The 24,042-nt window shown below is 42.5% G+C and overlaps 4 protein-coding genes across 5 annotated transcripts; 1 reads left to right on the forward strand and 3 right to left on the reverse strand.

Annotated features, from left to right (window-relative positions):
* Positions 1-380: 380 nt before the first annotated feature.
* On the reverse strand, positions 381-4,777 carry LOC135596758 (probable serine/threonine-protein kinase PBL21). Its single transcript, XM_065088878.1, has 6 exons — positions 4,625-4,777; positions 4,104-4,476; positions 3,851-4,014; positions 3,570-3,759; positions 1,868-2,259; positions 381-975 (listed from the first exon to the last, which is right to left on the reverse strand). The coding sequence occupies exons 2-6, from the start codon at positions 4,207-4,209 to the stop codon at positions 667-669; spliced, it is 1,161 nt and encodes a 386-aa protein (XP_064944950.1). The 5' UTR covers positions 4,210-4,476; positions 4,625-4,777; the 3' UTR covers positions 381-666.
* Positions 4,778-5,717: 940 nt separating this feature from the next.
* LOC135596759 (uncharacterized) lies at positions 5,718-12,816 on the reverse strand. Of its 2 annotated transcripts, XM_065088880.1 has the most exons (10): positions 12,326-12,816; positions 11,635-11,677; positions 11,467-11,545; positions 11,314-11,359; positions 11,100-11,198; positions 8,024-8,092; positions 7,556-7,916; positions 7,264-7,421; positions 6,777-6,953; positions 5,718-6,698 (listed from the first exon to the last, which is right to left on the reverse strand). In XM_065088880.1, exons 1-10 carry the CDS (start codon positions 12,761-12,763, stop codon positions 6,072-6,074), a joined length of 2,097 nt encoding a protein of 698 aa, XP_064944952.1. In that variant the 5' UTR covers positions 12,764-12,816; the 3' UTR covers positions 5,718-6,071. The 2 variants fall into 2 exon arrangements, with proteins under 2 accessions (XP_064944952.1, XP_064944951.1); XM_065088879.1 differs by having other exon boundaries at positions 5,718-6,953.
* Positions 12,817-14,264: 1,448 nt separating this feature from the next.
* LOC135596367 (cation/H(+) antiporter 15-like) lies at positions 14,265-17,137 on the forward strand. The gene is made up of 3 exons (XM_065088424.1): positions 14,265-14,474; positions 14,613-15,671; positions 15,749-17,137. The coding sequence occupies exons 1-3, from the start codon at positions 14,265-14,267 to the stop codon at positions 17,072-17,074; spliced, it is 2,595 nt and encodes an 864-aa protein (XP_064944496.1). The 3' UTR covers positions 17,075-17,137.
* A 1,603-nt stretch (positions 17,138-18,740) lies between these two features.
* Positions 18,741-20,410, reverse strand: LOC135596761 (protein EXORDIUM-like 5). Its single transcript, XM_065088881.1, has one exon. The coding sequence runs from the start codon at positions 20,271-20,273 to the stop codon at positions 19,236-19,238; it is 1,038 nt and encodes a 345-aa protein (XP_064944953.1). The 5' UTR covers positions 20,274-20,410; the 3' UTR covers positions 18,741-19,235.
* Positions 20,411-24,042: the final 3,632 nt, after the last annotated feature.

Raw genomic sequence — 24,042 nt, forward strand, 5'->3', positions numbered from 1 at the left:
CATATTAACATCTAAGTATCACCTCATTTTGTTCTCCTGGCTGCCTTATCAATGCTTATCTGTAAGAAAATAAGTTGACAGAAAAGTTTGACAAGGCAACAGAAGCCAACTAATATCTAAAATACTCACATCATTAATTTGAGTTCTATAATAACTGCCAATTCGAAAAAACTCAGCAGTATGCATAAATACAAACATAACGAAGCAAAATTATTCACAGACAAATGCATGTAATACATCACTCTTCAACATTCATTCAGGATGATGTGTAATTGCATTTGAATACTACTTATCAGCAAAAATCAAGTGGAATTCAGATCATGATGTTAACGTAGTCTGGATCTTCACCGCAATCTGAGAAACTTAAAACAGGTTAGACATGTACAAGACCTGTGTCATAAAACCACATATATCGATTACATATCCTCAACCATGAAACCGTCACTGATACTTGATGAAGGCTGCCATAATCATTGCTTCGCTGACCCTTAATAGTTGGCAGTAGTAATAACATCAGTGTGACTAGGTTGAGACAACAATTTAAGTATGGTTACATTGGCAACATATTCTTCTAGACCATGATGCACATAGTTTAATGCACTAGCATCTTTTTCATTTTTTTCATGAACTTGCCAGACCTCAACTTGGTCAAACGGAGAGCCCGATTTACATAATACCAAAACCTTTTCCAACACTGCATCCTCTAGAGGAGGCTGTACCGGCTACATTTCCTGAAGGCAAAGATGGAGGGGAGTTCATGACCTTGGAGTTGGGTTCTGCAGTGTAGGGCTGGGATGCCACATGTTCTAGGGCGACAACCACATCAGCTATGATGGGCCGAACATGTGCCTGCTCCTGGAGACACATTGAGGTGATGACAACCAACTGGTGAAAAGCTCGTGGCGGATAGTGGCCTCGAAGAGATGGATCAGCCAGCTGCAAGAACTTCCTCCGATCATTGAGAAAAGGACGTGACTGAAAGAAAAAGCAGAATAAATGATTAATAAAAATTGAAAGATAAGATGGGAAAGGGAGAAAAAAGAAGCAATAGAACAATTTTCAATAGACTTTTGACAGGTTTCCCACATGAGCATGCCTCAAATGTTATCCACCATATGCTTGTGTGCACACATATTAAGCTCAAAATGCATCTAGCTACTTATCTAAAACTCTAAATAATGTTCTTTGAACTGCATAGATGGAATTGTAAATTGAATTTGACACTTTCATTTTCAGTAAATGCATTTACAAACATTGTTTTGCTTTGGCATAGACAATAAGTTAAATCTTAGGTCTTGTCACTGAGATCAAGGACATGGAGAAACAAAACAATCAGTACATCCTTTATGCTGAAATTTGCACATTGGAGGACTCCAAGATAAATGGATTTTGCATTAAAATTGAATACTAACTGCATCTAATGGGTTGAGATTGCATTTATTTACTCTCCCCATACTCCACTTCAGCAGGAGCCTTGTATTTTAGTCATCCTTTTTTATTACAAAATTTGGTTAAAAAGCTGGGAACCATTTCATGATGCTACATGTTAAGTTCAAACAATGAACATCAGAATTTAAATCATATGCAGATACTAAACAACAAAATTTTGCATTTGATACAGTTATAACTTTGATAAAGTACCATTATAAATCCTTTAATTCCAATATATGGTCAACACAACTGTTTGAGGAATTGAAGTTTCTGCAATTATTAAAACAACTAAAAGTCAAAATCTGAATGAAAAGCCAAAAAAAGAACTTGCAGAAGATATCCTCAAGATCCTTTCAACTGTGCAGATTGTTTGACATAGTCATATAGCCTTGTAAATCAGTCTATTTGAAAATAATAACAACAAAACACTGCTTACCCAAGTTACTAGGTTCTGCTCTGCACGAGTCCTCAAGTAATCAAAAGCTCGTCGTCCGGTTATCAGTTCCAGAAGCAACACACCGAAACTGTAAATATCAGACTTCAGGGTCAGCTTACCACTCATGACATAATCAGGAGCACAGTAGCCATATGTTCCCATCACCCTTGTTGAGACATGCGTTTTGTCACCAACAGGTCCAAGTTTAGCAAGCCCAAAATCAGAGAGCTTGGGGTTGAAATTGTTGTCTAACAATATGTTTGCAGCCTTCATGTCCCTGTAAATAACAGGTGGGCTTGCAACATCATGCAAGTATGTGAGACCTTTTGCAGCACCAAGTGCAATCCTTATTCGTGTGTTCCATTCAAGTGGTGGCTTCTGTGGAGATAGATCTGAATAAACAAGCACTTTTAATTGATAAAGAAAAAAGAAGTAGAAGACTCAAAACAGAGTATTCGGACCATTCATCAATAAAGCAATAAAAGGTGGCATATACTACTAACCAATAAGAAACAAAGAAAAGAACAAACAGTCTTAGGCTCCATCAAACTTGTATCATACATATAACAGATGAAATGAGGCTGTCTCCTTGCATTACAGATAAAAGTTGTCAGATAAACCTTAAAAGTATTAAAATGAAAAGCAAACATGTGATACACATGAGTTCTCTCTCTTTCACTCTCAATCTCTTTTGATTTTTTACTATGTTAAATTGTGATTTTATATATATATATATATATATATATATATATATATATATATATATATATATATATATATATATGTGTGTGTGTGTGTGTGTGTGTGTGTGTGTGTGTGTGTGTGTGTGTGTGTGTATATATATATATATATATAAGTGGGGCTCTCTAAACTGAAGCAGCTACTCATGCTGACCTATAGTTTTTAATTGAGGAGGCAAGGTGATTCAACAGTTCTCCAGAAATTCTTTACCAAGAAAGAGTGTTTCCTAAATAACTGTAAATCAGAACTGAATAACTCTATGGCGTAACTAATGTTTCTCAAAACTAAAAGAACTAGCTCCTTCATGTCGCATGACCAGCCAACACAAAAGGGACAACTATATGCAGGAGAAGGTATCAGTATCTTTTGTGCAACTCATGGAAAAGTGACTTCCTACTTGTTGAAGCATATGTTGGGGCTTTTCCTAATAGCTTAAGCGCCCAGTATATGCTTTAAAACTAATTATAACCATGTTCCTTATTATCAGCTTATTATATTATGAAAATTTTGCATATATCCCTCCAAAACTAGTGATTTTCATATTTATCCATCTAAGTCTAGGTTAAATCCTACTGAGTAATACCTGTGAAAAGAACAAAAGGACAATAAGAAAGTAATAGTCCACCTAATTGTCGGTCATTAAAATTCCTGTCGCATAAAGGGTTGTTTTTTTGTTTTTTTTTTGTCTAAGTTTATCCTTATATCTATAACCCAGACCATGAAGGCACAGTCAAGGATGCTCATTAGGGGAGGCCAGACTCTTACAAGAAGGGGGGAAGAGGAGGCACATAGGTGGTTCTTCCATCTCAAGAAACTATTTTGGGGAACGTCTCTTTAGCTCCACTAACTATATGGGAAGGTCAGTTTCAGCTGTGAGTACTTAAATATCAATCATGATATAAGCAAAGCGAAAACACAAGGATTGGATCTGCAATGTCGTAAGGTGAAGTACAGGGCTCACCGAATAAGTGGTCTTCTAAACTGCCTTTGGGCATGAACTCGTAGACCAACAACCTCTCATCTCCCTCAGCACAGTACCCTATCAAGCTCACAAGATTAGGATGGCGCAACACAGTCAGCATGAGAACCTCCACCAAGAACTCTTTACTCCCCTGAAGCCCATCTTGCTTCAGCTGCTTGATGGCCAGCACCTGCTCTCCAAAATCCAAGTTGGTGCTCTAATCGTCATAGGAACAACACAGTGCAGACAAACAGAATCAAGCAAGAACAAGATCAACTTGCCTGGCCCGAATCAAGCCGCCCTTTGAAGACCCTTCCGAAGCCCCCTTCTCCGATTAAATTGGCTTCTTTAAAGTTCTGTGTGGCCGTAGCGAGATCCCTGAAGGTGAATTTTCTTGCGGATTTACTCCTCTCCCCGCCCACAGAAGACGCCTTCTTCCCACTCTCTGACGCATGGAGAAAAGCCCAGGATTGAGAACAGAAATCAGAACAAAGCAAAGAAAGATCCAGTTTTGAGGATGGTTGAGGTACGCACCCGAAGCATCGACGACGAATCTCGAATGGGACCGGGAGCCCCCGCTGTCTTCGATCCTACGGCTCACTTCCCTCCGGCGAGGGTTGAAACACGGAAAGCAGCTCATCTACAGAAGCACTTCAATCCCGATGCCAACCAAAGCAATCCTAATCCACACCACCTACATTGCCCGCTCCTTCTCTTCCACCGCTCAGCATCACCAACAAGAAGCAAAAAGGGGGAAGAGGAAACCAGGGCGATTTGCGTCGCTCTCCCTCCCTTCCTCCCTCGCCTCTCACTTCCTTCTCAGTGAGCAGACAAAAGGCCGCTTTTTATGGCAAAACTACAGGCCGCAGCGGCGATCCATTTCACACCCCGTGAATCTTTGCTTCCACTAAAGAAAAAAAAAAAAAGGCAGAAACTACCAAAAAAATTAGTACTTTTACATGGCGAAACTTGCAGAAGAGGGGAAAAAAATTGCTGCTCCATGTGAAATCATTCATAACAAGAGGAGCGAAAGGGGGGAAAAATGTGTATTTTACTTGGTTTAGTAGCCCTTCGCACTCCTCACTGGCTTCCTTCACATTGAGGCATTTTGTTCTGTTCTGTATCGAGGAGGACACCTTTTTGTGGCCTGACGGAGAGCAGAGGAGGCCTTCTCCTGCGCTGCAGTTTTGCTCCATGTGAAGAAACAAAGACACCAAATGAAGGCTTGTCGAATTGGGGATCTTAAACGTTTGCGAGTTGCGTGTTGATCTACGAGGGGTGGAGTTCGTATGAACATGGGTGGGGGTTTGCATGGGATTAGGATCATTCGGTCGAACACATTGCCGCATGCGCTGCTGGCACTCAATAAGAGTCAGCAACGCTGACTGTGTGCGTGAATGGTTGACTCGGGAGGTGGGGCTTAGATCACGGCTTGACTTCAGAATGATATCAGTGGCTAAAGCTGGCACACTCTGATGACAGTTGCATGTATTTATCGGATTAATCATAGATCTGCTCAAATCTCGGGTTACTGAAGTGATGAATTAGTGCCTCGGTCCTATTAGATTTAACAAAAACATCTAAACTAGATAATACAATCTGAAAACAATAAAAGTCAACGTGGTAGCGAGATCTAATTTCCATGGCAGCATCACCTCCACCTCCTACAGAGATAAAATTTTTAGCATATGATTTTAGAGATATCATATATTAGAAATGAAAAATATATATATATGCTTACAAAGATATATATGAAGAAAAGCATAACTAGCACTTGTCCATACACCTACATTTGCCACTTCATCTACAGAGATATTCGAAATCGTTATATTATTTTTCTTGCTAAATGTAGCAGAAATCATATTATTTTCTCACACTTTCTACTTCTCAGGCTGAGATTTCTTCCTTTTTTTTGAACTCTTGTTATTTCAGTGATTGATACACACAAATAAGATAACCCTCATATCTTCACATGAATATTGCATCAGAACAGCTTGAAGACCTTGGGGTAGTAAAAGACATGTCTTAGTTTCATTCACCATTTGGAAAAACTACCAATCACCAGTCACGCAAGAATACCAAGTTCAAGTATTTCAAGTGAGATCTATATCAGAGTTGGATTAGAAGATGCAGAGCAAGAACACAAACTTCAGGTACAAATAATCTATTCTTTGGCAGCAAAGTTCCACATGGTCCCAAACCCTGTCGATCAGTTGGTTCACAGGAGAAGACCCCACAATGATTGTAATTAGCCCATCGGCAGAAGCAAAAACTTCCCACTGCCAGGCCAATGATTTAAATGTTACAAATGGGATTTTAGCTGCTGCATACAGAGATTCATTTTTAACTTTAGTACATTAATTAATCTGTACAGTCCAACCTTGCAAAATGAATAGCTCCATCACAAGTCAGCTGTGTCTCTTTACCTCTCATTGGAGGGTGCAACTCCACAATATTAATCCTTCCCATGTCAACTGAACTGAAGAATCAATTATACTACCTTCAAAGCTGCAAGGCTAAATCAGGTTGTTGTGAGCCAACCACCATATCTGAAGCTGGTGACCCTGGTGACTGGAATCCAACATTCAGATCAGGGGGAGCAGAATCTGATTTCCGTTGCAGTGTGGTAGACTGCCATGGACCCTTTGAATCATTACCAGCTTCTTTCAAGGGCTTACCCGAATTTTTCGTACTTGAATTGTCCACCACTGTTGGCCTTTCTGCGGTCTGGTGTATGTAGTTGTTATTGGCTCTTGAGACCATGTCAAGTGCTCGAGCATGTGACATCTGTGCATCTGAACCAAAGGGACCATATAGCATACCAGCTGGTCTGATCATATTACCAAGTTGAGAAACCATATTAGAATTAAATGAACCACTGAGACCATCAATGGTCGGATGCATCCCTGGGATTTGATGGTGTTGAAAGGGAACCTTGGGCCGTATTGCATCACCATCCACACCACCATTAATCAAGGTACTTGAGCCATTCTCATGACTGGGAACTCTGCTGAGCGAGGGATCCTCTGGAAAACTGGAGACATTACTAGAAACAGCCAAAGTGGAAGCAGGAACTGTGGTTCTGTTGATGTGGCCTTCCTTGACAATGACATCATTGTGGGGCATTTCCTGTCCATGAGAGTGTTTATCAATTGTAGATGAAGCACAGGATTTTGCTAAGGGATGCGGAGGAGATATAGATGGTACAAGTGGCTGAGAATGTTGTGGAGCTTCACCATCTGCAACCCATCCAGGGCCAAATTTGGTACCAGGAGGCAATACCCTTTGAATCTTTGGGGCAGTGAGGAGCCAACCAATAGGACCGAGCTTTGCAGCAAAGCGAGCCAAACTTCTTGCATATGCATATTCCAAATGAAGACCAACCTGATCCCATAATGTGAACATCGTTAATAAGTTTTAAAGTGTCATATACAATAGACATAAATAAACTGGTTAAAAAATTAAGCAACATCAGCAAGTGGTCACAAAAGATAACATAAACTATTTCAAACAATTCAAAAAGACCAACTTACGTGCAAATGAAAACAAACTGGCTAAATTTTGAATCACATCACACTTATATCGAGCAAACCATACTAAAATAGATATAGCAGATATACTAACTTGACTATAATTTTTAATGAAGAAAATATATAAATGAAATGAAATTGAATGATTCACCATAATACTTAACTGGCATAAGTTGCTTCTTCTCCCCATTGATGATAGTAAATATCGGTGTCTCATGTGTATAGGTTGATGCAAGGGATTGTTTATAAGTATTACGACGGTTCTCATCTACAACAGTGAGTTTCTTGCCATACTTTGTGTGATTTCCTTTTGGTGCAGACCCTGCAAATATGAAAATGCCAGGTACATACTTGTCACATGATTCTTTTCAGAAATGAAAATGGCTATTTGTATTAGATGAAGCAATTACAATTCTTAAGAAAACAGTTAACTAGAAAACATTCTCTATCACAAACCTGAATATTCTTCATCTCTATCTGCTTTCTGCTCAGAAATCCAACCACATGTATCAGTGCAGCGTAGACCATACGAAGCCCTATTGGATGCATTGGCAACACCAGACTTTTCCCCTGAGGATCCTTTTCTCAAGGAGTCATGTGCTAAATTAGACAGGTGATTAGTGTCCCCAGCATTAGCAAGTGTTACATCAGTTGAAAAGTCTGATGCAGCACGATCAGCAGGAGGCCGTCCAACCTTTTTGTGCTTATTTGGTGGTCTACCTCTCCTTACCACTGTTTTTGGTTCTGGTTCATTATCGTTGCCTTCTTGCCTTAAGTTCTCAAAATTCTTTTTAGCAAGCTCATGAATAGACCGTGCCTGTGCAGACAAATTGCTTCTTTAGATAACTTTAGATGGAAACCCAACTACTGACAGGTTCTGACCTATTCTAACAGAAAAAGTACACTCTTAAAAATGATTTTTACCTGTCTAAAGTAGATAGTATCCGGTGCATTATAACGCATAGCATTTGAGCTAATTAAGAAGACATCATTCTGCAAGTTATACCAGAACATGTATGTTAAGCACTCAGGAAGGTCGAAAAAAAATTTGAGTTACATGACATGTTTGAGATTATTTAGGTATTTTCATTAAGTGGGAAACAAAAGCCAAATTATTGAACATAACATAGTTCTTTAATTGAATGAAAGTCCTGAAGGTGTTATCATACATCTTTCTTGAAGATAAAGAAGGGTTTCCTTTGAGTTATGCAAAAGCTCTACGTAAATTCTTGGAAGTTATAAAAGAGAAGATCATTCTTTCATTTCCACCTCTGTGTAACTCATTTGTCATGACACTTCATCCACTAGTGAGATTGTCATTGAGCATGTTGCCTCGACCATCACTACCTTGCTGAAGGTCGGGATAATGGGTAAAGGCAGCGTTCATCTGCCACTGGAGCTATGTAGGTGACAAAAAGTCTTTCTGTGATGCATTTCTTTCTTCCTCTCATCCTTTTCATGTTTGATGCAAAGATTTTGGCAAATCATGGTGTTGTAATACTTCTTCATTTATATGGTATGAGCACATGCTGGCAAATTCTTCCTGTCCCAGCAAAAATAATCACAATAGAGTCATATGGCACTATGATGAAAGACCAATCATGAGGACAATCGCAAAAACTGAAACTGATAGAACTAAACGTAATCGGGGTGCTTCTTCGTCAGTCTTCAATTGGTCTATCGGCCTCAATGTAGAAAACTAGAAATACCCTCATGCCCCTTATTTTTGACTCATTTCAAAACGGAAGGCATTTAGGCCCTCAAGGCTACAGGTGAGTGAAGGAAAGGGTAACCTACTTCAGTGATTGTCTTGACAAGAAGGTAAAGTTCCACAACTCAAATCACAAGTGCATTGAGCGAAAACAGCTCTATATGTGAGCAAACTATATTTCCCTTTGAAGAAAAAGCAATATAAATGATGACATACCACGTATATAGTTCTTGCTTTGCTAAGCAGGGAAGAGCAATAATGTAAGACTTAAATTGGCCAAAGCTTAGCTCGATGTTCCATTGAGAAATTGCTTAGGATGGAGATCCAATAAAGCACAAACATTTTCAGAAAAGCTTTTCAGCAAATCAAATTCTAATTCCAAATCCTTCCATATGATACATAAAAACTAGATCAAACTTTGAAGAAAGAAAGTCAAGTACTTAATACTTGACATGGTTCAAGCGACTACCAAAAATCAGTATGAATATTCTAGCACTACCAGAATCTTGGTGGCTGCAACTAACATTATAGAGAACATGCTATACACATTAGTTTGTGCACACAATCTTGCAGAAAATACTAATCAGAAACAGATAATGTACATGGTCACATACGGTCATTAAGAAACTCTTGATTGAGGGATGCTAGAATTTTCTGCATCAAGAAATCCACAAACAATAATTTGCCCCCAACTCCACATAAAAATAAATATCTAAAAAACTTAGAAACCAGAAGAAGATTGGAGTGTGCAAATAGAAAATGCAAATTAGATTTTTTATGTAGAAATCCATTTTATAAATATAAAGAGAACATTTTTGTCAGTTTGCTGGCAATTGAAATGCTTATGACTCCATCTTGCCACAAAGTGTGTTACCATACAAAATTCATAGTAGATATTTAGACTATGCACAAATAATTAATAACTTGGTATTCTAACTTCAGATAAGAACAAATGGCTTTCCACAGATGATACCCAAATACATTAATCATAATACATGCCGGAAATCTTACACCGATAAGAAAAGACAACTTATATAAACTCACCAATATATATACAAAACAAACCATGCATAGATCAATAACTAGATTGGAGTACTGAGCTACAAAATTGGACTACTATAACTAAACAATTGTTTGATCCCTTGAAATGGGCAATACACCAGCATACCATGGTGAGATGGGTGTTATATAATTGGTATGGTCAGATTACTATGATACTTATAACCATTGTTCAAAATAGGTAGTATCTAAAATAAGTTGGAATTTCTCTGAAGTTCTCAGAGTTATGATCACAATGATCCTTTTAAGGTCGGAAAAATCTCTTCAAGATCAAAAAGTGATGTTGAACAGTTGAAAGACTAATTCATATAACCATTGGTCAAAATAAGTAGTATCTAAAATAAATTGGAATTTCTCTGAAGGTTATAGCTTTTCAGAGTTATGATCACAATGATCCTTTTATGGTCAGAAAAATCTCTCCAGATCAAAAGTCATGTTGAACAGTTGAAAGCCTAATTCATTTAGAGTCAGAATCTGATCGGAATGTATAACTCTAACAACAACTTAACTTTGATTTTTTGCTTTATTAGGGAAAATAGGTTTAAATTGTGCTAGTATAACCAAAAAATGTGTATAGGAAGCTTCCTTGTATTTTAGATTTGCGCAATGCAACTTACAATAATCTACTAATGATTAGACAAGACTTGCCAGCAACAGATTCAAAATTTACAACTGAGAATTCACCTTTATCTCATCTAGAAATAAATTCAATTTAGAGACAAGACTTGCCAGCAACAGCTTCAAAATTTACAACTGAGATGTCGCCTTTATCTCATCTAGAAATAAATTCGATTTAGTTATTTGACAGTTATGCAACAGTCTGAGACAACCACCGATGGATTATCATCCTAACCAGACTACTTCCTCTTCCTCATCTAGGGAGGCTTTAATATCTTTCTCCTTTATCAAATTAGCATAAACAGGGTCCAATAGGGACATATCATAGTAACAGTCAACTAATCTTCTATTTTCCACCAGATAACAATCTACAAGTTCCAACCAAGTTTTGCAAGGAACTTAATAGTGATGCTTCCTTTTCATAATTAGCAGAGCCAAAAGAGAAAAATGAAAGTTTTATGACATATACCAGTAGAATAAAAGAGAACCAGTTAATAACTAGAATACACCTTGACACACTAGATAAACAGAAGAAATGTGTATCCAACTCTAAGGATAAAGTTGTTAAACTTCTCTACAAACTTCTCTACATAACTGCAGAACTTCACAAACCTCAAACTGTTCCAGATTAAAATATGCTCCGGTAAGCAACTTGTTCCGCACAGTTCCAAAATCCATTGGATGCTCTATGACTTCATGATAGTCAGGAAGCTAAACAACATCATACACAGATATTAGGCCTGAGTATTCTTCGGGTCTATGATGAATTTAACGCTGAAAATACAAGAAAAGAAGTAAACACTTCTTTAATACTTTAAAAACACACCTCTTCTGGATCCACCGGCTCGGAGAAGACACCATAGGTATCTTTCCTGGAGATAAAGCAAATTACAATGAAAATAAATGTTCAGAGCAAAGCATCACAAGAGTTACAAAAAGGAGACCACAATTAAAATTCCGAGGAAAACGCAGGACGCACTTCTGGAGCCTATCAAGGATGAACGCCAACAACTTTTTGTCTGGCAGAGGTGTCGTGGGCCCCAAATCTGGTAGCTCCCCTGTTGTAAAACAAACAAATTAGACGTTTCTCACTATCCACTATAGATCTCATCCCGCTTTCGTTTGGAATAAATGCATGAACACCAACCTGGAACCAAGCCCGTCGCTTTCGGAGAATTGTTACGCTCAGCCTGAACACAGAAAAAAGAACAAAATATATAAACGTAATTTCTTCAAACAAACCCCCAAAAGCAGTAAGCAAGAAATTAGGGGACGATCGCAGGCCAGTGAACAGATCATCCAAAAATTACTGGGGACAAATAACAAGGCTGATCCAAACAGAAAAGAGAAGAGAGAGTAGGAAGAAGACAAAAAAACTCTTTTCAACGCAGCGGTCAGATTTCTTTCGAGAAAATCGAAACTTTAACGTAATCAAGGTAACGAAAAGAGGTGTATATGTACGAAATTTCTTCCACAAAGCAGGTGCTTTGGTTTCCCAAAAATGATTGGAGAGTTGACTTAGTCAAAACTCGACCCTATCTCGCCCTGGAAATCCACCAAGGAAAAGAGATCAAAAAGAACGGAACCCGAGAAGCAAATCCACGCGACAACCACGCTAAGATTCCCGATCCGTGGCCGAAACCGTACGAAACTCCCGAAATCCCCTTTTTTATTTAGGTAGGAAAAAAAGTCCCTGAAATCCAGAAATCCAAATCCCAGAAGTCAACTTCATTCCACGCCACACTCCACTCTCCACTCCGTCCTCGGATCTCCGCGTCCCACAGTTGAGACAACCGCCGCACTGCCGACTACTCGGTCAGAAGGGATCAAATCAGAACCTTTTTGACGCGATTTTCGTGGCCGATCTTCCTCCGTTTAGGGTCGGCGTTGGCCGCGCCGTCGGACTCGGAACCGGAGCCAGCGGAGCGGGAGGGGAGGCGGAGGACGAGCTTGAGCTTCTTCTCCCTGCGCTTACCGCCCGAGCCGCCGTCCTCCTCCTCCTCTTCGTCCTCTTCCTCGTCCCGCCCCGCCTCGGGCGGGGGCCGCGGGGGGTCGTCCGGCGAAGGGTTTGGGTTTCGACGGGTGACTCGGCGGGAGGCTGAGGGAGTGTTGGATTGGGGGAATTTGGGGGAGGGATTAGGGTTAGGGCTGAGGTTATTCTGCTGCTGGTTCTGGAGGCGCAGGCTGCGCTTCTGGAGATCGAGGAGGGAGGGGCGGCCCTTCTTCCTCCTCTTGCGCTTCGACGCGTCTACAGCAGCTCTGCTGCTGTTGCCCATTTTGGCCTCTCCCTTCCTCTCTTGGCCCTCTCGAGACGGTGAGAGGTGGGTGGATGTTTTCTTGGGTGCGGAATATATATAATTACTCTTTTGTTTGGGCATCCAATTTGGCGACATCGTGGGAGCGCGGCATCGCACGTGTAGAGGAGCGCAAGCACGTGAGACCCCAGGCGGGACCCAGGACCGAGCTGAGATGGCCAGTCCCTACTGGCCTGGACAGCACGGTGAATAGAACACGTCGGCAGTAGGCTCCCAATTTTTATGCATATTATTAATTCCCATGTCACATGATATATAAAAATAATAATATTAAAATCTTATAGAATCCATTTATGTGTTGCTTATACACACCACAACAGTCTTTTATTGTTCACCTTCTACTATAAAATATGAGAATATGGTGTGAGAGGCTAAAGGCAAAGTTTATTTCAAATTTCAAGTAATTTTTTGAATGATAAATATCACTTATTACACTCATGTATATCGGATATCTGAGACGTGTACTTTCGAATAATAGATAGGCAGTGGAACTTCAAACACTATAGCGAGAGATGCTTTAGAAGATGTAGACTAATTTTAATGCTTATATCTTCGATTAGATTTTCTTAATATTTAAAAATTGATATGATATTTAATTTACTCTAAATAAATTATATTATATATATTGATATTTATTCACCTACTTATGTGTGTATAGAATTTGGGTGGCAGGAGGAATGACAGAAGCTTAAGTTAATGTTGGGATTGAGTAAGTATTTTTAAATTTCTGAAATTAATATTTTAGTGAAATATTTTTTTAATACAGTTCTCATAAATAATAATAATAATAATAATAATAATAATAATAATAATAATAAATATTTATTTTTTATGAATATCAAATATATCTATAAATTTTAACGAGAGAAAATAATATAAAAGAAATACTTTTGATGCTTTTATAGGTTTTTTTAGTATCCAAAAAAAATTAGGATTTCGAAATAGAATAAAAAAATATAAAAAAAATTATAGATTTATGTGAGAGAATGATGGTGAAGCTTCGTCAAGCTGGCGGCAGGACCCACCGCCGGTGGAAGCACGTGGAGACGCCATGCGGGCGACGAGAGTGCACGAGCGGGGCGCCGGCCGGACCAGCGTTGACCTGGTGGTCACAGTTGCATGCAAAAGGGAAACCAAATTTAGTGGGTTGGCTGGGTTGAATGGTAATATTGGTTACGTTTTTCCGTTGCCTGCGGTCTGAAGTTGACAACTGTAACGCCCCCCATTTAGAGCGCGGCAGCTTCGCAAGTCTCAGGAAATGGCGGAAGACAGAACACCAGCCCGACCAAACGGCGACAAACATCTTGACCTAACCGCCATTTCGAGGACAGATGCTCAAACAACAGAAACTTGATCGTCTTTCCAGCTTCCCTTTAAGAAGCCCTGGGCCTCTCTTCCAATCCCAAGCATCGATTCGTTGGGAGGACGAAGAGAGCTTCTTGTCTTCTCTTTCATTGAGAAGATGGCCGATCAGGGCAATACGACGGAGCCCATCCTCTACTGCTACAAGTTGGACAGTATATCCAGCGGCGGTGTCTGGAATGAGAGGCCCTTGCACAAGTTCGCCATTCCTGTCCTGCTCTGGCAGATGGTCCTGGCGGTGATAGTCTCCCGCGGCTTGGCCTTCCTCCTCAAACCCCTCCGCCAACCCAGAGTCGTCGCCGAGATTCTGGTAGCCTCTTCCCTCTATGATCTCGGATTCTCTTCTTCTACCCATGCAATGCCGCCATGTGATGGAGGAATGCTATATCACGACCTAGTCCTTTCGTAGCTTAGCTTTTGACTTCCTTTTTTCTGGCATCGTTGGCAGACTGGCATCGTCCTCGGGCCATCGGTACTAGGGAAGATCGTGATACACGAGGCGGGCATACCGGTTTCGTTGGGTGAAATAGTGTATCCGGCGGCGAGTCACCGCCTGCTCGAGACCATGGGGTTGATCGGCCTGCTCTACTATCTCTTCATGGTCGGCATGGAATTCGACTTGCAAATATTTGAGAGTTGGAGGGAGAAGGTGATAGCAATTGCGGCGGCCAACATGGCGCTTCCCTTCATCGTTACCCTCTTGGCAGCCAACGTGATGAACCTGCAGCCCCCGGGGCACGTGAACTACTTGAGTCAGGTCGTTTTCATCGGAAGTGCGACGACCGTCACGTCATTCACGGTTCTCGTCCGTGTCCTAGCAGAGCTCAAGATCCTGAACAGCGAACTCGGCCAGCTCGTCATGCCCTCTGCCATCCTCTCCGACCTGATGGCCTGGGTCTTACTAGCCGCCACCGTCGTTCTCCCCGTCTCCGCCGGATCCAACCGAGACATTGCACCTACGAAATTCGCGTTCCTGTGGATCTCGGTTTCGGGCATCGCCTTCACGGCGGCCTGCTGGCTGGTGATCCGGCCGACCATGTGCTGGATTCTGAGGCGGACGCCGGAGGGCGAGCCCGTCGACGACGTCTATATCAGCGTCATAGCCACCGGTGTGCTGGCGGTCGGGATTATTACAGACATGATCGGATTCCACGCCGTCTACGGCGCCTTCGTCTATGGGCTGGTGGTACCACGTGGACCGCTCACCATCGGGTTAAGGAACAGGCTGGAGGAGTTCGTGATCGGCCTGCTGATGCCTATCTTCTTGGCCACCTGCGGCTTCAAGGCCGACCTGTCCCTCCTCAATACCGAAGACAAGAAGGGAGCGGCGGTCATCTCCACGCTGTCGATGATTATAGTGCTCTCCTTCCTCGTGAAGCTGGGCAGCAGCATGGCCATCTCTCAGTACAATTCCATGACTGCTCCCGAGAGCTTGTCCCTTGGACTCCTCATGAACACCAAGGGCCCCATCGATATGATCATCCTCAACATCGGCAAACATAAACAGGTACTGATGGCGGCGTTTGTTAGCGATTATTTGCTCTTCGCTCATCCATCGAATGGGCTGGTTGGTGATGCTTGCAGATCTTCGACGTGCGAATGTACACCGTGTTGATTCTTGGATCGATCTTCACGATGGCGGCCGTAACCCCATCTGTGGCGATCCTGAACAAGACGTCGCGGATCCGTGTCGCCCACAAGAGGCGGAACCTGCAGCGGTGCCGGCCGGACATGGAGCTGCGGATGGTGGCGTGCGTCTACAACGCCCGCAACGTCCCCTCCGTCATCAGCCTTCTGCAGATGTCCAACCCCACCAAGCGCTCCCCCATCTTCGTCTACGCCCTCCACCTCTTGGAGCCCACAGGCCGCGCCTCGGCCATGCTCATCGTCCACGAGATCGGCAAAAGCAAAGGCCAGAGGCAGGTCGTTAGCAACCCATCCGGCGGTGCCATGCAGTCAGAGCAAATCATCGCGACCTTCGAGAGCTACGAGCAGCACGCCGGCGGCGTCTCCGTCCAGCCGGTCACCGCCATCTCCCCTTACTCCACCATGCACGAGGACGTCTTCAACATCGCCGAGGAGCGTCACTCCACCCTCATCATCCTCCCCTTCCACAAGCAGCTGTCGGTGGCCGGCGATTTCGAGGACATCAACCCGTCTATTCGCAGCGTCAACCGGAGCGTCCTGGCCAACGCGCCCTGCTCGGTGGGCATCCTCGTCGACCGCGGGCTCAGCGGTGGCGGGCGGTTCTCAGTCAGCCAGTTCGTGGAGCACCACGTTGCGGTCCTCTTCTTCGGCGGGCCCGACGACCGCGAGGCGCTCGCCTACTCGTGGCGAATGGCGGAGCACCCGATCGTCAACCTCACCGTAGTCCGCTTCCTTCCCGGCGAGGAGGCCCCGGTGCCGCCCAGCCCCTCTCTCTCGTGTGCGTCTGGCGAGCACGCCGCCATGACGGTGGTGGAGGACGACAGCATGCAGCGGCAGCTGGACGACGAGTGCGTGAACGAGTTCCGCCTCAGGTACGTGAGCGACGAGTCGGTCATGTACACCGAGAAGGTCGTCAACAACGCCTCGGAGGCGGTGGCAGCAATACGCGCGATGAACAGCATCCACAGCATGTACGTGGTGGGGAGAGGTCAAGGGAGGGAGTCTTCGCCGCTGCTAGCGGGGCTGACTGAGTGGAGCGAGTACCCGGAGCTCGGGGCGATCGGGGACATGCTCGTGTCTGCCGACTTCGGGGCGCAGGTGTCGGTGCTGGTGATCCAGCAGCACCTGGGCGACGACGTTGGGGGCTTCATGGAGGTGATGGCGGCGTCGGAGAGCCCCAAATTGCAGGTGCCGCGGTACTTCGACAACGTAAACCACAGGTCACGGCCGGGAGGCTTCAGCGACGGATGGAGTGCTATTTAAGCTCCGCATGCATACTTGCCTTCTTGTTTCCATCGTCCATCAATCCGCTTTTTCCATTTTATCTTTCCACATCCTTTTTCTTGTTCTTCGATGCACTGCTTAGACGAACAGATAGTTCCACAAATTAAACTAATGGATTCTTTTTATGTAGTTGATCGATGCACATGAACTATTTCCAGAATCTTTACTAATTAGCACACCATCGTCACCATCATTCAATCCTTTTCCATTAACAAATCAACCTAGATCTAGCTATTTAACATGAAAAGTTATACACGACATCCAAGAACCATCAGATGTTTATGATCATGATCCAGACAAGTGCTAGACGCAGAATATTTGCACGAACACATGGCTATTACACAAGCTGGAGCAAAAAACAGGGTGAAGTCCTGTTTTGTCTTGCTGCAGGAAATTTTAGCTTGCTCCTGCAAGATGATCACACCCTTGCCAGCTTTGTTTTGTGATATTAGTCGGTCAGGCTTAAACTGAACAAAGGTGTTGATGAGAATAATAATGGCGACAAGACTCGGGCTGACGTCAGCTGCCTCAGATAACGCCTCACACCTCGATCGACCCGACACCATCTGGTCAAACGGACCGGAACATCGACCGAAGCACATTAAACATCCTGCTCGGGCTCGATCGTTCACGCCACACCAACACTTGCGTCAGACGCTACCAGCCTGCCCCCTGCAAGCGGGCACATCAGGAAACAGTAAGTTTTCCTATAAATACACTCACGTCCTGAACGGTAAATGGGGGAGAAAAAGACATACAAAAAATACCTCTTCACATCATCTAACTTGATCGTCGGAGGGATCGGGCCGAGCCACCGACCCGACCTATGTGCAGGTACGAAGACGGAGCTGCTTCCCCATGAACACCCCGACGAGGAATCTCCATCCCCCGGAGAAGTCCAACGAGCTCCGGCGCGACCCGATCAGCACGATCGATTGCCTCGGCAACCAGAAGGACGCCGAGCAAAACCCTCGCTCATTCGGACCCGAATCAACCGCGTCGACCCCGAGGCCACGGCTTAAGGTTGTTTACACCAACAGGTGTAAATCCCTCAGCTTGAGACTGCTAAAGATTGCCTGCCTCATACAAGCATCATCTTCTTCACATATTTATCTGCAGCTGATTCAGTTGAAGCAACTGGGAGTCTGTCTTTGTTGTTCACTTCATGAACCTGACTTTGTTGTCCCATAAATTCTGTGGAACACTGAAACTCAAGTCTCCTCCTTCCATCATCTTCCTATGTTTGGAACATTTTAACTATGTTGTATTATTTATTACCTCATCTTAAGTTCTTAGAAAATAAGACAAAAAATCAACAATAAACCAATGCTGACAGGGCCCATTTACATTTGTTATTGTAATACAAGATATCAAATCATAATATGGTTGTCATAGGTTTCTACCACAGTGTCAAGTTAAAGAAGTTATGATCCAAGACTAGAGACCATGGATGAAGCCAAAGGATCCAATGCATCACAAGCTCCCACAAGAAAACCTCAATTATATGTTTCCTTAGTCAACCTTCACATGTTAGGGTAGAAAACAATCACACATTGAGGCCTCCAGGCTGTCAAGGTGACCAACTAGAAGGTTGTCTTCCGGTGTCAGAGGGATCAGCTTACTCGAGCATGAATCCCTGCTTCAATTCAAGAACAAAACTGAGTTATATATAAAGAGATGCATCGATTCTATACATCATTTATATAATTGGAGGCTTCTTTATGCTTTCCAGCTCCAGCAGAAAGTAGACAGCGAGCAAAAAGTGTATCCAGCCAGCTCAATGTGGACTCCGTATCGAGTGAGCAACAGAGGAGGCAGCCACATTTCCCCACCATTGCAGCTTGGTAGTTGGCAGCATATGAACGCAGGAACAGCCTGTTGATCCACTCGCTGGTCATCGACTGATGGATGGAGTGCAGGACAGCTTCTGCAAGCAGAGCCACGAGGAATCTCTTGCGATGCAAACTCACAGTAGCGTATGGTTTTATTTATAGAGCTTACTTATATGGACATGCAACTGAGATAGAGAGTCCTCGGGGAATCCAAAAAATATGTATGTAGAGTGGGAGGGAATCCAATTCCGCCGTCCGGTTCCAGATCTAAAGGTGATGGAGATCTAGTGGTGAAACATGTTCTACTACTAATCCAGGGCATTGGGTCCTCTGCAAGCCTTGACGACGGGACTCCACACCCACTGCACCAAGAACCTCCTCCCGTTTCTCCCATTGAGGTTGAAGCTTCTTCCCAGCTCGTCCTTGCTCACCTGCCCGGTGTATCCCCCGCCGCCTCCGCTGCCATAGACCCCCTCGCAGAGGTCGGCGATCTCGGTCGGGGCCGTCGGGTCCTCCCCGGCGTACCAAGCGTTGATCAGGGGGTTGGTGGCGAGCTCCGCTAGCTCGTGCGCGAGCACGCTGACCATGCCGTCGACGCCAACGTCGCCGTTGGGGGGGCGCATGGCCCCGACGCCGGTCATGTAGGTGGGGACGGCGAAGGGGTAGGCGCACAAGTCGGGACACTGCACGCCGCTGTGGCCGACCCAGGCGTAGGGGAGCGTGTGACCGACCAGGGAGGGGAAGGTGAAGTAGTGGAAGCCACAGGCGGCGCGGCAGAAATCCTGGACGGTGACCCCGGGGGCGGTGAGGACGAGGTAAGCGCCGCGACCGTGGTCGACGGGGAGGGAACCGGCGGCGAGGGCGTCGGCGATGACGAGCTGCACGTCAAGGCGGGAGAGGGAGGCGCCGCGGGGAAGACCCGGGAGGTGCGCCTCGGCCGCGACGGCGACGCGACGGGAGACGTTGGCCCCGGTCTGGTCGGAGTAGAGGGCGACGGTCGACCACCACTGCGCGGCGGAGGGCGGCGGCGGGGCGGGGTCGGAGAGGGAGAGCAGGAAGTCGCGAAGGGGGGCTTGCAGGGCGGCCGGCCAGGGGCCGTACCAAATGAGGTAGAGGTTGATGGGGGAGGAGAGGACGGGGCCCATGTGGTACCGCAGGTGGACGAGGTCCGACGACCCTTCGTAGCGCTTGGACGACGAGAGCAGCCCGCCGGAGTCCTCTCCCGGCTTGCTGCTCATCCTTGCCACCTGCAGATCAGCTTTGTCCTTGCCGCCATGAGGAAAAGGTGACGCAGCAAGAAGAAGAGTGGGGAGGAGGAGGAGGAGGAAGGAGAGGTTGCAGATCATGTTGGAGGGTTTATGGAGCTCAGGATGGCGGTGGCAGAGAGAAGTCAAGAGGGCGTGTATATATAGAGGGGGAGAGACAGACGGGAAGGTAGAAAACAGTGGAGAGCGAGTGAGGGTGAGAGTGAGAAAGGAGGATGAGGAGGAGAAAGGGAATGGGCTGGCGATGGAAGAGAGCTGGAGACAGCTGCCGTGTGGGGGCACCCATCCATTAAAATCCTTCTTTCACTCCATACACGAATAAATTCCATGGGAGGAAAGGGAAGACGTCTGCGTCCTCAAAGTTCGTGCGCAGGTGATGGTCATAGATGTAGCGCAGCTGATGCACATTAAACCACACCAATTAAATGAACTCGGAGAAAAAAATATATATGTAATAACAAGGATAATAATTATGAGTCACAACCGTAATGCTAAATTATGTGGATTAAGTTATTGGACACGACGCTGACATGGCATCCAAAATACACACGAGTGGACACGTGGTACTGTGACAGGTGTGAGTATCTATCTATCCGGACGCATGGATATTACGTGGACAGCACTGAAGAAAGTTTTAGTAATCTTAATAAGAAATGTTAGATATAGTTTGTAAATTGGGTGAATCTAAAAAAATAATCATAACTTTGATTTATTTATAGAGCATTTCTACTTTCAAAAATAATAATCTAAACAGTACCCTTATGAGTTATTTTACCTATTTAATCTTGCACAGCTAAACCTAAATTTTTTTGAAATGATTCATTCTGGTTTAATAATTGCAGCAAAAAGCTGTTCTTTTATTACTTTTTGTCTCCTTCTTGTTTGTCTTCTCGTTTCTTCCATTATTGCTATTCTTTTATCCTCTCTTTTATTTATTTATTTATTTATTCTTGAATCAGGAACATAAAAAACTTCATGAAAATATACTGTTGTCTTTTTCATTGTTCGATCATTTAATAGTTATTTAGATAAGATAAAATATGTATATGTTTTATATTCATGAATAGTATGGTATTTAAATCATCTTTTAATAATTATTTAGACAATGAGTATATTACATGTTTGATGTTTGAATAGTGTAATATTTAAAGCATCTTCCCTTGTTTTATGTTTACTGTTAATTTTTTGTGCGTGTCAAAAAAATATTACATGTTGATAGGGCGTATTTTGGCCATCATCAACGGACGTTGTAGACCAATGCAATATCGTACGCCACCAGAACCGCGGGTGCATGTCACGTCAAGCTTCAACGATGCAACTGTGTGGCCTGACCACCCCAAGAGCTTGGGTCAGTGCTGTCTAACACCGCTCAAGCGCCTCCGAAGACATCATCTCGTCAGAGAGAGGTTATTCCACCCCCGCAAGAGTCAACGGTCATATCGGACTAGGGCCTAACCAATTTCTGCACACAAGTATAAATACCCCCGACATGGTCCAAAAGGGGGAGGAGAAAAAAAGGGAAAAAAAGAGAGGAGATTCAGAATGAATCTAACTTGCTCGTCGCAGGGGCCAAAGTCGAGACTTACCCGACGAGGGCCATTTTACAGAAAGGCAATTGCCATCAAGTCGCGAGTATCTTCATCGCGAAGTCGGTGCTCGGTATGCAGAGGAGGGTGGCCCAACGGGTCGTGACCTGACCAATGTCAGCCCGTATCTCCCATCTCCAGAAGGCTCCCACATCACGAGGAAGATCATCAACCATCTGGAGGGATGAGAGGACGCATCTCGTCATAAACAAAGCTCGGGTCAACTGGCTTTGGAGTACTGGCTCCCAGCGAGGCCCAGGCCGATCTTACCACCTCAACCAACGCCCGAGACGCTTGAAGGGTGCAGCCACCTCATAAACCCACGAGTTCCGCCAAAAGTTCCCGATGTCGACAGGTGGGCCTAGCCGTGCTGACTCATCAGCCACGGAACATTTGTTCACCAACATATGTATAAAGGATTTTCATGCTTAGTTTAATATATAAGTAAAAATAAGTGAGTCTATAAAAAAACATCACATATATCTTTATTATTGTTCATTGATTTTTATCAAAAATAATGCATGGAAAAAAAATTTAATAATTAAGTTTTTATCAAGTGTTTCCAATTTAACTAAAAGGTCAAATGTCAACAATCATTATATAAGGGCATGATATTTTTGAAAAAAAATTAAAAATTAAAAAATGACACATTATATAGCACCTAAATAATTTGAGAAAAAATAAAAATAAAAATAAAAAAATCATCATATGTCTATATGGATTCGGTATCCAAAAACTTTCAAGATATGTTAAGATGTCCTATTAATTTTGGATTTTGACTAAAAATAGTACATAATATATTAGTAAACTTTTGTTGATGGTAAAATTTTTACCAAATGTTTGGGACCTAATTAGAAGGTTAAATGAGAAAAACAGAATGCATGAGTGCATGATATGTTTGAGGAAATTCTATAAAAAATTAGAAAAATTAGAAAATGACACATTATAAGACTTGAATAATTCTAAAAAATATTAAAAAATAATGTGTATACAAGAAAATAGTGAGTTGTATACAAGAAAATATTTTCTGAAGCTCAAATTTCTATCAGGTGATTATGACCTTATTAGAAGCTCAAATATAAATCATTATATGGGTGCATGATATTTTTATTAAAATATAAAAAAAATATATAGAAAAATAGAAAAAATAACACACTATGAAAGAACTAATTTTTTTTAAAAAAATGTAAAATAAAATAATAATAACAAATATCCATCTAGATCCCATTAAAAGATATCCTAAAACTTTTAGGGAATTTTGATAAGTTATACTATGTGATTATTTTTGGATTTTTACCCAAAATAATACATTGCATATCAGTTAAAAAACTTCGATGACCAAATTTTTTCGAGGTATTTGTAATATAGTTAGAAGTTCAAATTCAAAAAACTTGCATGTGGGCATGATATTTTTATAAAAAAATTTAATTTATTAGAAAATAAAAATGACACATTATATGAGCTAAATTTTTTTGACAAATATAAATAATCCTCTAAAATGGAAAACACACTGACATATGTCTATTGGATCCAATATGAAGGTATCATCTAAATTTCAGAATATTTTTTTTAAGTCTCGCTATAGATGTATTACTTTTTAGTTTGACTAAAAATAATGCATCATATATTAGGAAATAATTTTTGATGATCCAATTTTATCAACTATTTGGGACCTCAATAGCATATCAAATGTTAAAAAATATATATGAGTGTATGATATTTTGCTAAGAATAAAAGAAAAACCAATATGTTATTACTCATTTTGGTATTGTATTATTTCATGGATTATAAAAATATTATTTTCCTTCTAGTAATCTCATTTTAGAGAGGATCCTATTCTCAATGAAGTGTTTTCAATTTTTGATAACATTGATAGATAAATATTATGTGAGACATCAAGTTTGGGTGAGAGTCATTTCCCAAATAACTTAGGCTTTGTGGCTCTTTCCATACACTTAGAATGACTCATTTTATTATGATGAAATTGGTGATAGTTGTGATATTTTTTAAAATAAAATGATTAAAGAATGAATGTAAGAAAAGGTTAAAGGTGATAGAAATTTTGATATTTACGATACATTAGATGTAGTTGGTGAGCAAGTTGAGGACATGAATAATAATATTGAACAATTGCTCTCGATGAGGTTCATGGTAACTTTGATCACTCATATATAATTTTATTTTTAAGAGAGTTATTTGACCACTCATATACTTTGCTAATTTTATTTTTAAGAGAGTTAAAACCATATGACTCTGAGACTCAT

This window comes from Musa acuminata, chromosome BXJ1-11, assembly GCF_036884655.1.
Source record: "Musa acuminata AAA Group cultivar baxijiao chromosome BXJ1-11, Cavendish_Baxijiao_AAA, whole genome shotgun sequence".
Lineage (NCBI taxonomy): Eukaryota > Viridiplantae > Streptophyta > Magnoliopsida > Zingiberales > Musaceae > Musa > Musa acuminata.

Bases quoted from the DNA above. Each gene is read 5' to 3' on its own strand.
- LOC135596367 (XM_065088424.1), top strand. From the start codon at position 14,265: ATGGCCGATCAGGGCAATACGACGGAGCCCATCCTCTACTGCTACAAG. The intron at 14,475-14,612 runs GTAGCCTCTTCC...CATCGTTGGCAG, and splicing joins GAGTCGTCGCCGAGATTCTG to ACTGGCATCGTCCTCGGGCC. The intron at 15,672-15,748 runs GTACTGATGGCG...TGATGCTTGCAG, and splicing joins ACATCGGCAAACATAAACAG to ATCTTCGACGTGCGAATGTA.
- LOC135596758 (XM_065088878.1), bottom strand. From the start codon at position 4,209: ATGAGCTGCTTTCCGTGTTTCAACCCTCGCCGGAGGGAAGTGAGCCGT. The intron at 3,760-3,850 runs GCAAGTTGATCT...TTTGGAGAGCAG, and splicing joins GGCGGCTTGATTCGGGCCAG to GTGCTGGCCATCAAGCAGCT. The intron at 2,260-3,569 runs GTGAGCCCTGTA...TTGTTTATTCAG, and splicing joins TTTAGAAGACCACTTATTCG to ATCTATCTCCACAGAAGCCA.
- LOC135596759 (XM_065088879.1), bottom strand. From the start codon at position 12,763: ATGGGCAACAGCAGCAGAGCTGCTGTAGACGCGTCGAAGCGCAAGAGG. The intron at 11,678-12,325 runs GTTCTGATTTGA...TTCTGTGTTCAG, and splicing joins ACGAAAATCGCGTCAAAAAG to GCTGAGCGTAACAATTCTCC. The intron at 7,917-8,023 runs GTAAAAATCATT...TTGTCTGCACAG, and splicing joins ATACTATCTACTTTAGACAG to GCACGGTCTATTCATGAGCT.
- LOC135596761 (XM_065088881.1), bottom strand. From the start codon at position 20,273: ATGATCTGCAACCTCTCCTTCCTCCTCCTCCTCCTCCCCACTCTTCTT.